The sequence below is a fragment of the Rhinopithecus roxellana genome, chromosome 10 (genome assembly GCF_007565055.1).
Source record: "Rhinopithecus roxellana isolate Shanxi Qingling chromosome 10, ASM756505v1, whole genome shotgun sequence".
Taxonomy (NCBI): Eukaryota; Metazoa; Chordata; class Mammalia; order Primates; family Cercopithecidae; genus Rhinopithecus; species Rhinopithecus roxellana.
Window position 1 is genome coordinate 100749999 of NC_044558.1, and position 15688 is coordinate 100765686.

The 15688-nt window shown below is 45.4% G+C and overlaps 1 protein-coding gene across 4 annotated transcripts in view; it reads left to right on the forward strand.

The window, feature by feature from the left end:
- Positions 1-15688, forward strand: part of APPL2 (adaptor protein, phosphotyrosine interacting with PH domain and leucine zipper 2) — a 62315-nt gene that overhangs the window by 35132 nt on the left and 11495 nt on the right. For all 4 annotated transcript variants that reach the window (XM_010375350.2, XM_010375352.2, XM_030938302.1 and 1 more), the window contains 8 exons: positions 2723-2881; positions 4291-4479; positions 6503-6545; positions 6629-6685; positions 6781-6869; positions 11943-12107; positions 12274-12326; positions 13640-13814. In XM_010375350.2, coding sequence (XP_010373652.1) covers positions 2723-2881; positions 4291-4479; positions 6503-6545; positions 6629-6685; positions 6781-6869; positions 11943-12107; positions 12274-12326; positions 13640-13814 — 930 coding nt within the window. The remainder of the gene's footprint in view (positions 1-2722; positions 2882-4290; positions 4480-6502; positions 6546-6628; positions 6686-6780; positions 6870-11942; positions 12108-12273; positions 12327-13639; positions 13815-15688) is intronic.

The window sequence follows — 15688 nt, forward strand, 5'->3', positions numbered from 1 at the left end:
AATTATGCTAGAAACCAACTTGTGAAATCTGATTGCAGTTTCTTGCCTTTTAATTTGTTTGGTTCTTAGCCCCTGGGAATGTTAGGAGGAGGTAGAAGTTGAGAGGCTATTAAATGGCCACTTTGTAAAAGTATCGTCTCTCCCTCATCTTTCGCTGTCTCTTCCTCATCCTGCTTTCACTCTCAGAATTCCTCGGCCTTCTGTGTTTCTGGAAGAACCATCATCTATGCCTCAGTTGTTTTCACACACCTGATTATTTTCTGAATGGGTGGGAGGACATCTGTGCCCCTGCGTGTGAGATGTCGTGGTTTCCTCTCTCTGCAGATCTTAGAGCCTGTGTCTTCCCTTCTTGTCAGCATTTCCATGAACCATTATTAGGCCAACCCAAGTATCGCACCGGCCGTCCTGAGAGAACCACAACCGGGCATTAGCGTTAGAGTCTGCTCCTGGGCTGCATGACCTTCTCTGTGTAGGCTGGGGCTGCTTCTGCAGTCACCCCCTCTGTCTGACAAGCTGTATTTAGCTATGAGGGGACAGGCAGCTGGTGGGGTTTCCAAACTGAACCTTGCAGTACTTGATTCAAATAACTAAAGTACTGTTTTGAGTGCTACTTTTCCTATAATTTTTCATTTCATGTTGGTGAGTAAAGAAGACCACTCTTCTCCAAACCAAGGGGTGGTTTTGCTGCCGCATTGCCATGCATGAGCAGCCAGCCCACCCAGGGAGGCCTCAGAGCAGGATCTGGTGGTGGCCTTGAAGCTGTGCAGCCCTTCCCCGGGGGATGGTGCCACAGGTGCTCTGTGCTTTCGCGGTGGGGGTGGATTCAGAACCCGGTGGTGGGAATCCAGATAGCACGGCATGGTTTCCAGCCACCCCGCAGAGCTTTCTTTATCCCCTAACCCTGTAGTGATACAGTTCTGCCTTTCTGCGGCTCATATCTATAGATGAACAGATATATAATTGTGTGTGTGTGTGTGTGTGTGTGTGTGTATACATGCTTTTTTTTTTTTTTTTAATCTGTGAAGAGAACCAGTTGAAAGCAATTAAGTTTAACCCTGTTCCTTTGGTTCTCGGGAACCTTGGATGAGCTCCCATTGTTTGAGCCTGAGTCTGTGTGGGGCAGGGGAGAAGGGGAAGGCAGGTCAGCTACTAAAAATCTCTTGGAGTTGTACGCAAGATGCCACGTTGGTGCCCGCGTCCTTCTGGGGACAGGATCCTTCTCTTGTATCACATCTTCAAAGAAGTTTCTCACCCATAAAAGCTGACCCTGAGCTCTTGACAGGCTCTTGGTCCCTCCTTCCCTTTCTCCCCTCCCCCCTTCTTCTCCCCTGTCCTATGTGCTGAGCTTGGCCTTCCACGTTCCATTCTCTGAGCCAGGGCAGTGACAAGCAGGCGAAGCTAATCAAGTTTGTCCTCCAGCTTACCTGTCCTAAGGCCACCAATGGTAGAGTCCCCCATCATCCCAGTCAAATGTCAGAAAAGCCAAAATTGAGCTGCATTAAAGACGAGGAGCTGACGAGGAGTGGTGACTCACGGCTGTAATCCTAACACTTTGGGAAGCTGAGGTGGGTGGGTCACTTGAAGCCAGGAGTTCAAAACCAGCCTGGCCAACATGGTGAAACCCCTTCTCTACTAAAAATAAAAAATTAGCTGGGTGTGATGGTGCATGCTTGTAATCCCAGCTGTTTGGGAGGCTGAGGCATAGGAATCACTTGAACCCAGGAGGCGGAGGTTGTAGTGAGCCAAAGCAAGAGTCTAGTCAGACAGACAGACAGACACAGACAGACAGATAGATAGAGAGTGGGGAAATACGGAATGTCCAAGCCAACATTCCTTAATTACAGAAGAGAGAGAATCCTGAGGTGCTCACGTGGAGAAACACTGGCCCCCTGTTTGCTTCTGATTTTAACCCTGTGATTGCCGTGTCTCCTGTAACACAGTGCAGAGGAACACCCCCTCTAAAGTGTGATTTCCCAGATGGATGGGCCCTGTTGGGCAGACTGTCACAACTGGGTGGGGTGGCCTGGTAAGGTCTAGCTTAGTAGGGGTAAAGGGCAGCCACCATTTCTACACCTGAGCACATACCTCCATGAAAGCCAGGGGCTAATGTCCCAGAGCCAGGCCATCTGTCCACTTACCCCTGTGTGGGCAGCCCTCGGCCTGCTAGCCCATGCAGCCTCGGGGCAGATCTGTGGCTGTTAAAAAACAAAAGGCATTGCCTTTGGCTTTGTGGTTGCACCTTGGTACCACTTCCTGGTCATTTTCCTGTCAGCACCGCTCCTGCCTGAAACAAGAGCAGGGGAGGCCTGACTACCATTTCATTCCTTCCTTTTTGGAACTTGCTTAGGCTGCCTGTGTGAGCAGCCCTGGAGGATGGGCTTCTCAAAGCTTTTCTCCAAAAATGTGCATCATCGGTGCTGAGCATGGATACCTCTGTCAGCAGCAAAACTGTTCAGCTGGGTTCAAGCATAGGTCAGTGGCATTCCTTAGGTTCTGTTTTAAAACAGCAGTCATATGAACACATTTACTACTGCAAAATTGAGTCCCTGTGATTCATAGTTTTCAGGGCCTAAGGGTAGAGGGTTGTGGCCCTGTAGGAGGCTGGCAGCTGCATCTGTAAGGCCGAAAGCTTGGCGGGGGTGGAGTGATGGCTGCCAGTGGCTTCTTAGTACTGCTGGGTTGGCCAGCAGTGAGTAACTGACCCAACACCTTCTGTCTTAAGCATTCAGGTAGAACTGGAAGCCGAGGCGGAAAAGATGCGGGTGTCCCAGCAAGAATTCCTTTCTGTTGATGAATCTGTTTACACTCCAGACTCTGATGTGGCCGCACCACAGATCAACAGGAACCTCATCCAGAAGGCTGGTTACCTTAATCTCAGAAAGTGAGAATGCCACCATCTGCCTCTTTTTCTGAAATCAGTTTTCCCTAAGAAGTGGCTGAAAAGCAATCTTACATGCCCCATTAAAGTAGGAGGGAGGTGGGCGGGTGAGACTGGGAAGAACTCCCATCACAGCAGCCCTCCCACTTGCAACATAGGAAACCTCTGGGGCCCAGGCGCTAAGAGATGGGGCTGGAAGGAGTCCTCTAAGAGCCCGGTGCTGCAGACTGCAGGACACTGGCCCACCCTTGCCTGTGGTCACTGTGGCCATGTGCAAACAGGCCACTCTTAACTGTTGCCGTCCTGGACCACTGACATTTTTTATCCCGTCATGCCACTTCCCCCACACCAGCTGGCAGGTGAGAGCCATGTGCTGGAGACGTACCCGCGAGCCAGAGGCAGGGTCAGGAGGCTTTTTGAGTCAGTTCGATTCATACTGATTGGGTCACACATTTACCACTCAGGTCTTTAAGTGTCCATTTTGAATGGAAGGGATGATCAGGTTTAAGTGCTTCTGTGAGCACAAAGGATGTTGTCATGGTGTGGTGTGAAAAGCACTGACTTTGGAATCAGCCCAGCTGGGCTGAGCCTTGATCTCTTCATCTGTAAAATGCAGCTGATAACCGCACCTGCTTTATGAAGTTAGATTGAATGTGTTCATCCCTCCCAGGCAGTGAGCACTCAGATGTCAGCCACTGCCATTTGGGGAAATTACTGGGACAGGAAAATTTGGACATAGTTGCTACTCCGTAAATACTGAGCCAAGTAAATGTATTTGAAAACCCCCAGTGGAGGGTCCATAGAGAGGAACTGCCAGCTGTTAGCAGGCTGGAGCACCTCTAAGGTCTGTGAACTTGCAGCGATCACAAGCTAAATGTCCCCTGTAGTTCTGCAGGTGTACAAAACCCACTGGGTTCTGTTGTTATTTGCCAGGAACTAGATTTTCCTTTTGTAAGCAGCTCACAAAACAAGAAGGACCTTCAGTTAAAGCAAATCTGTTGAGAGCCTCCTAGGACGGGTGGGTGCTGTGGGCTAAGGCAACCCTGAGTAGATTCAGAGCAGCTCAGCTCCAGGTCTCAGAGAAATGATTCTCCAGGTGTTCAGTTCTTAATGGTGGCGGACTCATTCTAGTTCCATCTCCTGGTTTAGTAGTCAGCGTGTGGCTGCAGTGCGGGCAGTCGGCCCTGGGACTGGTATCTCCCTTGGAAGCAGAGCCCATGATCTCCCAGATCATTCCAGCTAAATTGTACCCTTCTGCTGCTCTTTCCACTTGAATGGGCAGTTTTACTTTAATGATATAAAGAAACACATTATTTCTAAAATGCCACCAGTACCCATAACGAGGTAGCAAGACTTAGAGGTGCAGCTGGTGCTTTCTGGTACTAATGGGCTTTTTAAAACACAACTCACAGCAAAACAGGGCTGGTCACTACCACCTGGGAGAGGCTTTATTTCTTCACCCAAGGCGGGAATCTGATGTGTCAGCCCAGGGGAGCCGTGGCTGGAGGTTTGATCCAGGACCTGGACAACTGCTCAGTAATGGCCGTGGATTGCGAAGACCGGCGCTACTGCTTCCAGATCACCACACCCAATGGAAAATCGTATGTCTCACGCGTTTTATTTGGGAGGAGAACGAGTATAGTGGTTTCACCCGTGCCAGGGGCCTCCTAATTCATTCCTACGTGCCAGCCCTCTGTGAAAGAGGCCCCAATCTGGGTATTACTTACCTTTCAGGAGGATGATTTTCTGCTCTCTTTAAACAAGCCCACGTGACCCATAAGGGATCCAGCCTGCCTTATCCCATATGCAGATAAATGAGGGTTTGTCTGTAGCTTTGGAGATGACCTACATGTGTGAGACAGCAACAGAAGTTGTCCGTGTTAGCACAGATTCTGAGAGGGGAGGGTAACTGTATTTTGGTAAGGATGACCTTCCTGAGAAGGCCATTTTTCCAGCAGAAGCGGGAGTTGTGAGAAGTGCACCCCGCTGCAGCAGTATCGGCGGCTGCCATGCTGTTCCCACATGCCCTGTGTACCTGAGGGGCCCCAAAGAGGTGGTACTTGAACAATCCACAGCCTGTGGTCATTCACAGTAGATCCCGTCCCAGTGGGATCCCCTCTCAGAGCGGTGGTTTTTAAACTGCTCCAGGGAGTTCGGAGTCCCATGGAGGGGCTTCAGGGTTCACCTGCCTAGGGAGAGGAGTGGCCCTGCCCGTCATCAGAGCTGCTCTTCTTGCATTGCATTCTATTAAGATTTGACCTGAACCGCAGGGGGGCGCGGTGGGGACGGCGTTGGGATGATGTCTCTCCTTCCAGCTTGGCAGAGCAGCTTTAGACCTCATCCTTCCTGCTTTGGTGATGGGAATGGAGATTCCTGGATGCTCATCATGGTCCTTTACAGTTACCTCCTCTGGGCCTCACTTTCCTCAGATAGAAAATAGAGATAAGATCTATGTTACCCCATCTGCCACAGATGAGAGGAACAAGGGAACCGGCAGATGTGGAGTCTCTTTAAAGAGGTGAAGCCTCGGCCGGGCGCGGTGGCTCACGCCTGGAATCCCAGCACTTTGGGAGGCTGAGGCAGGGGATCACCTGAGCTCGGGAGTTTGAGATCAGCATGACCAGATGTGGAGAAACCCCGTCTCGACTGGAAATAGAAAATTGGCTGGGCGCATTAGTGGTGATGGGCGCCTGTAATCTCAGCTACTTGGGAGGCTGAGGCAGGAGAATCGCTTGAACCCAGGAGGCGGAGGTTGCGGTGAGCCAAGATCACACCATTGCACTCCAGCCTGGGCAACGAGAGCGAAAGTCCGTCTCAAAAAAAAAAAAAAAAAAAAATAGAGTTAAAGCCTCCACAAAGGTAGGGCAGTATTACTGTTACCTTATTCCCGGGCCTCCATACACAGACTTTTCAGTTCTGGGAAAGGAGTGAATGGGCTGCCAAGTCCTTCTTTGGGCATGGTGGAGGAGTGGCTGGGCTTGGAGTCCTGGTCATCTTGTATCATTAGAGGAGGTCGACAGATGAATCTCACTGTAGAATCAAAGACTTGGGCCAGAAGATCTGAGTCCCACCTTCTCATTTCATAGAAGAACATGCTGAGGCCCAGGGAAAGGGCCATGTTTGTCCAAGATCACATAGTGAATCAGGGAGAGCCAGATCTGCAAGCCCGTTTTCTTTTTTCTTTTTCTTTTTTTTTTTTTGAGATAGGGTCTTGCCCTGTCACCCAGGCTGGGGTGCAGTGGCACAGTCACCGCTCACTGCAGCCTCAACCTCCCGGGCTCAATCAGTCCTCCCACTTCAGCCTCCCTAGTAGCTAGGACTAGAGGCACACACCACCATGCCCAGCTAATTTTTGTATTTTTTGTAGAGAGGGGGTTTCACCATGTTGCCCAGGCTGGTCTCAAATTCCTTGGCTCAAGCCATCCTCCTGCCTCGCCCTCCCAAAGTGCTGGGACTGCAGGCGTGAGCCACTACGCCTGGCCCTGGAACCCCGTTTTCTTTCCCTCTCATCATGCCTTTGTGGCCCGTTGCCTCCCACACCCCAGCTAAGTTCAGTTTATGTAGAATAATCCCCAGTCACTGAGATTGGGGAAGTACTTAATTACTTAGATGCTTTTGTTTCAGGGGAATAATCCTCCAGGCTGAGAGCAGAAAGGAAAATGAAGAGGTAAAGATTTTGTTTGTCGTCCTTCTTTCCTAGTGTGGTGGGTGACTTTGGGATTCAGTATTCTTTTTTAATGTCCTCTACAGTGGATATGTGCAATAAACAACATCTCCAGACAGATCTACCTGACCGACAACCCTGAGGTAATTAACAGTCGCGTGCATCTCAGCCCTTTTCTCAACCTGGAAGGTAAGCATCCACCTCCTGGGACTGAGCGTGTCTTCCTGTGGATTTTTAGGCAGTCGCGATCAAGTTGAATCAGACCGCTCTGCAAGCAGTGACTCCCATTACAAGTTTTGGAAAAAAACAAGAAAGCTCATGCCCCAGGTAACTAAAGGACAAAGGAAAACTTGCTTTTGTGGAGCCAAATTATGGATTAGGAATATGAAATGAGTTGTTGCTTAATCCACACAAACCAAGGCATGTGTTTCAGCCTGTTTAACAGAAGCAGTAACGCTGGCTGGGAAAGGTTAAACATCTGCCCATGTTCACACCATGTGTGAGTGGTAGAGCTAGGAGTCAAGCCTGTCTGATGTCAGCAGCCCCTGTCCCTTCCACTGGGCCGTGCTGCTGCAGTCCAAGCAAACAGGACATGCACGGAGGGGCCTGCTAGTCAGGAGTTCTCCCCACATTTTCTATCAGCGTCAACAAAGTAACTGAACGAAAGCAAAAATTTTTTTAAAAAGGAAAAAAAATCACCTTTTATATATCCATATTAATGCCCATAAGTCTGCACATACGGTGATAGTTTTATACATACATTTATTTTGTATTTGCACATACTTTAACTATTTCTACACTTTTCAGAATTGTTCCTTTTAGTAACTACACCCTATTCCATCATTTATTTATTTACTTATTTATTTATTTTTAAATTTTTTTGAGATGGAGTCTCACTCTGTCACCTAGGCTGGAGTGCAGTGGCGTAATCCCGGCTCACTGCAACCACCACTTCCCGGGTTCAGGTGATTCTCCTGCCTCATCCTCCCGAGTAGCTGGGATTACAGGTGCCCGCGACCACACCTGGCTAATTTTTGTCTTTTTAGTAGAGATGAGGTTTCACTGTGTTAGCCAGGCTGGTCTTGAACTCCTGACCTCAAGTGATCCACCCGCCTCGGCCTCCCAAAGTGCTGGGATTATAGGCATGAGCCACTGCGCCTGGCCCATTCCACCATTTATTAACCATTGATTCTTTAGGTTATCTCCCTGGCGTTTACTGTTATCATCATTTAGAGCAAACATTTTCATGCATACAGCTTTCCTTATTTTGAATTCTGCTTTAGAATTTATTCCAGGAATCCTACCCTTTGTCTTAATGGGAGTTTCCATCTGGTTAAATGGTAGAGGGCTGTATTTTCATACTAATGAAAGCCTGGCATTAAAGGGTAAATTAAAATTATGACTATATTTAGTGTTCGTCTTTTAGTGGCATGGTAGAAAGAACCCCATTACATTTTTTACAAATATCTAATGACCCCAGAAGGAAGTCATTAAAAACTCAGGGTTAAGTAACTTCCCAGGATCTGTGCAGTGTGGAGCCAGTGTTCACACGCTGGGCACTGACTGGGTGCCTGAGAAGGAATGGGAGAAGGTAAGGCCAGAAAATAGGTTTGAGTCTAACTGGAAAGACCTGGGTGCCCTGCTTAGGAGTTACAGGCAGTGGAACAAAACGGAAGGTTTTGGGAAAATGGGCAGTGGTCAGAACCAGGGTTAGGAAGACTGTTCTGCACCTGGGTAGGATAAATTGGATACAGGTTGTCGGAAGAAGGGGAGCATGCAAGACCCAGTAGGATGTTGATGTAGTAGTAGCTGTGAAGCAGAACATGAGAACTTAAACAAGTGTTTTAAAAAAAGAGGAGGAAGAGGCAACAAGTCCGAGAAATATTTCAGCACCATAACTTAAGGATTTAACGGTTTATACAAGTAGCATGCTTTATGAAATGGAACTCTAAGGAAGGCACTATATGAAAGGAAGTGGAACTAAAGATCCATCCAGTCATTGAGGGTTAATCCTGTAGCCTTCTCCTGGGTAAATGTATGTCTTCGCTTTGTAAAGTTACAAAAATGTTTGATATGCACAGTGGAGGGAATACCAGACCTGCAGTTGAGAGACATGGGTTCTAATGATAGCTCTGCCTTGTGTCATACACAGCTAGATGTCCCTGAGTAAGTCAGTAAACGCTCTGGGCCTTTGTCTTCTCAGCCTTGTAACATACAAGGAACTAGCTGGCCTCCTAGGACCCTTCTAGCTCTGATATGCCATCTCTCAAGGGTGTTGATGGATAGTTTAGGAGGGTTTGCAATTAGAAGGTGTGATAGGTTTCCTAAAAAGACAATTTGCAGCCCATATTTAATTATTCAGTAACTGATTTTTTTCTCCCCTATTCTAGAATAAGCAAATCATATTCTTAGACCAAAAGGATCCCACAGAAGGGACACAGAAGACTCCCTGGGGGAAAAAAAATGACTCTAGCCAGCCAGCTGAATTAGCCCAGTGATTGGATGGGGGACAGATGTGGCTGCCAGATGGCCCCAGAGCTGTGGGGAGAGGGCTGCTATCTCTCTTAGGGTCATCCCACTAAGAATAAAGCAATGTTTTGATGACAGTGGGGGGAAAGAAGCAGAGAAATTGTGTTCTTGGGAACAAACTGCCATTTACTTCTAAGCAAGTATCATATGTAGACTTCCCTCATTCTGCAGTTACTATATATCTACTGTTCATTCATTTATCCAGCTACTCAACAAATATTTGAGTATCCACTATTTGCCCAGGCCTTGCCTAGGTAAGGAAACATAGAGATTACTGGGGAGAACAGGCAAAAGGTAAGCACAGAGTGAGTTAAAACGAGGGAAGCACTGCGACGTTAAGGAGATGAGGGGCTATCATGGAGGGTGAAGAGGAGACCTGTGCAGGGCCTGGCTGTGAAGATAATATTCAAGCTGCAAAGTAAAAGACAAGATGCGGCTACTCTTGCAAAGAGCCAGAGGTAGTGTATTCTTGGTAGCAATTGTGGAGGTCACAGGATAGGGAAGAGCTTAGTATATCTGAGGAACTGAAAGGAGGCAGTGTAACGGGACAGTGCAGGCAGAGGGAGATCATGGGGCATGATGGGGGGGTGGGGAGGGTGGCAGGGACTGATGATGAAGGAAGCATGCAGGCAGCTGTGGAAGGGCTCTGAGAGCTGTGTGTTTGTGATGGAGATGGAGATACCCACTCTCCATTTTCCAAAGTTAGCTCTGGCTGCTCTGGAGAACACAGAACAGAGCAAGTCAGTAGCCAGTGAGGAGGCATCCTAGCAGCCCAGGATTAGATGATGGTGGTTTAGACCAGGATCACGGCAGAGATGAAAAGTAGATGGATGTGGACTTATTCTGGAGGTAAAACCTATGGGACTTGATAGATAAGCGTAAACAGAAAAGGACAGATCAAAGGATGACAGCTGAACACCTGGGCAGATGGTGTTTCTTAAAGAGACGAAGAGTTCAGTTTTGGACATGTTAAGCATGAGAGGCCTATGAAACATCCCATATGAGTTATCAAGCAGTCAACAGATGATACAGGTGTGGAGTGCAAAGAAAACGTCTGGGCTGGGTGTATGAATCGGGGACTCCCAGCACTGAACAGCAGTGGATGAGGTCCTCTATGGGAGAGAGGAGAGGGAGGGGAAAGCAGAGCCTGCAACCGAATCCTAAAGAACTTCAGCAGTTAGGGGAGAAAAGGAGCCTGCAAAAGACATTGAGAAGGAACATCAAGAAAGGTAGGAGGAAACTCTATAAATTAATGTGGCACCAGCAGAAACCAAGAGAGAAGAGTTCAAGGAGAGATCAGCTGTGTTAGATGCTTTAAGTCAATTATGATGACTGCAAAGTGTCCATTAGAGCTGGTGACATGGAGATCACAGGTGAAAGTTAACATCATGTCACTCCTATGTTCAGAGTCTTTGGTGGCTCCCTATGCTGTTGTGTCAAGCTCAGACCCCACCTGATGGTATAAGGGCCCTCTACAACCTGGCCCCATCCTATCTGGATTGTTACCTCCCCACTTTGACTCTCTGGGGAGCCAAAATCTTGGACTCACTTTCTCCCCTTGAAGCTTCTACTCATAGCTTTCTCCAGTGCTTACTACTTATTATATCACAGCCCTCTCTTAAAGACAGGATCAAACAGCAGATGTGACTCTCCCATTTAGGGTTACTGAGGCAGTATGACATCCTGGGGATGCACTCTCCTGGCAGTAAGGAGACCGTTTTTAATCTGGCTTGCCCACCAGGTAACTGAGTGCCTTCAAAACTGCTCAGTTTCTCCAGAGGCCTCAGTTTCCTTTTCTGTGAACAATGGAGGTCAGACCAAGTGGTCTCCAAGGGCTTGCCTTGCAGTGACCATCTACAAGTCTATGTACAGTGTTTCAATCCACATTCCAGTAAGTATGATCATTTGTCAAATACCTGTTGTAAAGTAGTTTGATATACTACATTCAGTTATTGACATGTTTGAGAAATAGGAAAATATTGACATATCCAATGAACAGAAAGATCACTGAGAGCTTTTTATGGTCCAGGCAATGAAAGAAATCAAAATACATTGATACTCTTTGCCCTTCAAAGGAGTTTATAGTCTGGCTGGGGAGAAAAGATTTTTTAAACGTTGAAAAGTTAAATTACAGTATTCTGAGACTGGAGGAGAACATGTTGGTGCCTGATTAATCTCTCTGCAGAGAGCACAGTATTTGATGGGCCACGATATCAGCAATGAGTGTGGGCACAGTGTGAAGCTCAGGAGGCACACAGGGCTGCAAGACTGTGCCTGTAACTTAGAAGAATCAGAGGAAGGAGGCGGGGTGCAGGCTGGCCTAGTGGATGGATGAGGAAGAATTTGAGCTGGGTTGGGAGAGTTGGGTGAGCAGCAGAATTGGGATGAAGATGGAAATAAGGAAAAGCATATGGTATGTGTGGTACAGCTCTCATAGAGGGTGCATTAAAGGAGTGGAAATGGAGGCTTTTGGGAAGTTAGAGCCAGATGGTGATTAAATGCCAAGCCAGGACCTTTAGTCCATTCAGCTAACATTTTTGAGTGCCTACTATGTGGTAAGAATACATATTACTTAGTTATAGCATAGGCCCTCCAAAACCTGCCTCACAGAGAAGGATACAAACAGAAAATTAGTAGCACAGTGCAGGATGCTGTGCAGCAGAGAGAACTGCAGGAAATGGGGCAGTCTGAGGGTTTTTAGCCAAGGATATGAAGGAAGTTTGAAGACGGTTTATTTGTAGAATGGGTTAAGGGATTGAGTTAAATCTTTTCCCCTTGTATTTTCATTCATAAAAGTTACCTCAGCCTTCAACAAGTATTCACTTGATTATAAAAGCGTAAGGTTAAGGGAACTGATTTTGTCCCCTTCAGCCAGAACCTGAAAAATTCAGAGATGGAAAATGAAAATGACAAGATTGTTCCCAAAGCAACAGCCAGTCTACCTAAGGCAGAGGAGCTAATAGCGCCTGGAACGCCGATTCAATTCGATATTGTGCTTCCTGCTACAGAATTCCTTGATCAGAACAGAGGGAGCAGGTATGGACTGAGAGAGGTTATCTCTGGGAGAACTGAAAGTAAATTTGAGGTCTCTTGTGTCCCCCTCCACCACCAAAGACTGTTGCCATTCTGACTTCCAGTTCAAGTGCTAAGTGCCCTTCTAGCTGCTGCTGTCGTGTTTGTTCAACTCTGGCTATTCCCCTAGGCGTACCAACCCTTTTGGTGAAACTGAGGATGAGTCATTTCCAGAAGCAGAAGGTAAGTGACTTGTTTGGCGTCCTTATTCTTTGCCCTGCACAAAATGACGAGGGGCGTCGAAATAAGATGTGAAGTCATGTTTTAGAGAGCTACGGTTAGGAACATGAATTGAAGATTTGTTCTTTCTGAAAGTTTAGTAAGATATCGGCAATGGAGGCAAGTCTTCGATAAAAACTGAAGGGCAGCTGAAAGACCCTGTACAGCTGTTTCACTGTTAGCCACAGCCTTTTTGTAGCATAGCACAGAAATGCGAGATCTGAATCTGTTACCACATTCAAATGCAGGCTTGGTGAATTGGAAATAATGCTATTTCGTTTTAGAAAACCAAAAGCACAAATAACTTGTGCTTGAATTTGAAGATGACACAAATGAATGATATTTAGGTCTTTCAAATTCAAATGTTTGGTTTTTTACATTCTTATAATGTACTTAAGAACATATTTGATGGCTGGCGCGCTGGCTCACGCCTATAATCCCAGCACTTTTGGAGGCCGAGGCGGGTGGATCACCTGAGCTTAGAGGAGTTCAAGACCAGCATGGGCAACACAGTGAGACCCCATCTCTACAAAAAAAAAAATACAAAAATTAGCCAGGTGTGGTGATGGGCACCTGTAATCCTATCTACTCAGGAGGCTGAGATGTCAGAATCACTTGAACCTGGGAGGCGGAGGTTGCAGTGAGCTGAAATCACGCGATTGCACTCCAGCCTGGGCTACAGAGTGAGACCGTCTCAAAAAAGAAAAGAAAAACCTTCTTTGATCTTCTAGTTATGGTCGCTGAGAGTCAGTTTTGTCAAGTTATGCGCCACTCTCAGCAGCCAGTTCTACTTCCATTAGGCTATGAAACATTGTAACTGCCTTTCAGTAATAGGCATGAAGTATGAATTGCATGAGACCCAACATGAGATCTTATATCCTACAAATGACTTTTCCTTTCTAAGAGGACTTTATCAGTGGGCCAAAGTAATGAATCTTCTATTGTCTAGACAACGCACTCTTTCAGAGAAAAGGTACACTGTAGTCACCTAGAGTTTCAGCATTAGAAGGATGTTCATCTGGTACCACCATCATCTCATTTTATAGATGAGGAAAAGCCTTTCTAATCTAATGAAGTAGTTCCCAACAAACTGACAAAATGTAGGCAATGGAAGAGGCAGAGCTTTGGCAATATTGGGCTTATAAAAGCGATATTGAGAAATTTTGGTAGAAGCTCCTCCACAGAAAGCAGGCAAAACCAGCACATCTGACACTGGTGTGCAGATCAACAGCAGCAGGAAGTAAATGAGATCTTGAGTGGAAAATGCTGTCTTGCAGATTCTCTTTTGCAGCAGATGTTTATAGTTCGGTTTTTGGGATCAATGGCAGTTAAAACAGACAGCACTACTGAAGTGATTTATGAAGCAATGAGACAAGTATTGGCTGCTCGCGCTATTCACAACATCTTCCGCATGACAGAATCCCATCTGATGGTCACCAGTCAATCTTTGAGGTACATTCAGTTTTATTTTCACACTTTCTTACGGCTTCAGCTAACCCTTTTAAGGCTAATTCACCCATCTGAAATGTTAGTGTTGGAATGAAGAGACTACTCTTGCTTTTGCCCCCACTATTTTTTACATAAGACAGCCTAGAAAGTGCTCCCTTAGAGACAAGAACTGGTATCTTTAAAAATTCAGTGGTGAGTGAATACTGTTGTTCACCAAGATGCTATCACACTAGATTTATTCTCTATATGTCAGAGCTTGAAAATGGAAAGTTTTTTTTTCTGAGAGTACTATTTATAAAAATAATGGGGAAAAAAACTAAAAAATCTGCCAAATCTGCCTAAATAACTTGGCCATCACAGAGAGAGCAGGCCATATTAACTACATGATTTAGGGTTTCAGGTAATATGATCTGGGTTTCAGATATGACCAAAGTCCTGGTTATGAACCTGGGCATATGATACGGTAGCCACAGGTAGCATCTGCATCATAACTAGCCTGAACTGAGATGTGTTTTCAGTGTTAAATACATACCAAATTTCTAAGATTTAGAATGTAAAACATCTAATTTTTTAGGTTAATCACGTGTCTGGTAATATTTTAGATATACTGATTAAGTAAAATTAATTTCATGTGTTACTTTTCACTTAATGTGGCTGCTGGGAAAACTTCAATGACGTATAAGGCTTCCATTACATTTCTAAGGGACAGCACTGCTTTAGAGCCAGAATGTCTCAGTTTATTCCTGGCTTCAGCATTTCTTAGTTATGTGACCTTAAGCAAGTTTTTGAGCCTCTGTACCTCAGTTTTTTCAGCTGTAAAATGAAAATAACTATTCACACCCTCCACTGTTGTCATGAGAAATAAATGTCATGAGGAATAAATGTGCTAATATATGTAAAACATTTACAATTCAGTGGCCCATTAAAAGTACTCAATGAACGTTAGCTTCAAAAAAGGTAACTAGGACTATAGCAAAAATCAGGATATAGCTTCTTCCATTCATTAAGCCCATTCTTTTCATTTATTATGAACCTTATCTGAGAATTAAGTTCTTACTAATAAAACCTTATATTTATTTAAAGTTTTTCTTTCAGTATGTCCTGGACCTTTTACAGAAATGGGCTCATGGTTGTTAATAATCCTAATGGTCCTGGAATAATTTCCACCAAAAAGATCAAAGGAAAATATATGTAAAAGTACTGTGAAAAACCACAGCACATCAAAATGAAAAGACAACCTACAGAATGGGAAAAAAGTATTCACAAATTCTATCTAATATGGATGTAGTACACAAAATGTACAAAGAACTCTTATAAAAACAGAAAGACAACCCAATTAAAAAATGGACCAAGGACTTGAAATAGACATTTCTCCAAAGATCATATACAAATGACCAATGAGCACATGAAAAGATGCTATGTGTTATTAAGGAAATGCAAAGCAAATCCACAATGAGATATGTCACTCCATATCAAGATGGCATGTGTGCACTCTGTCTCATAGATGTGTATATATATATTTATATATCTCATATATATTTAATGGAAAATAAGCGTTTACAAGGATGTGAAGAAACTGGAACCCATTGCTGGTGGGAATATAAAATGGTTCAGCTGCTGTGAAAAGATAGTTTGGCGGGCTCCTGGGTAGTTACCCAAAAGAATTAAATACAGTGTTCAAAAACTTATACGCAAATGCTCATAGCAGTCCTTTTCATGATACCCAAATAGTGGAAATAATACAAATGCCCAACAGCAAATGAATGGATCAACAAAATGTGGTTGAGTTGAGCATTCCAAATCTGGAAATCTCAAATGTTCCAAAATCTGAAACTTTTTGAGTGCCAACTTGATGCTCAAAGGAGATGCTCATTGGA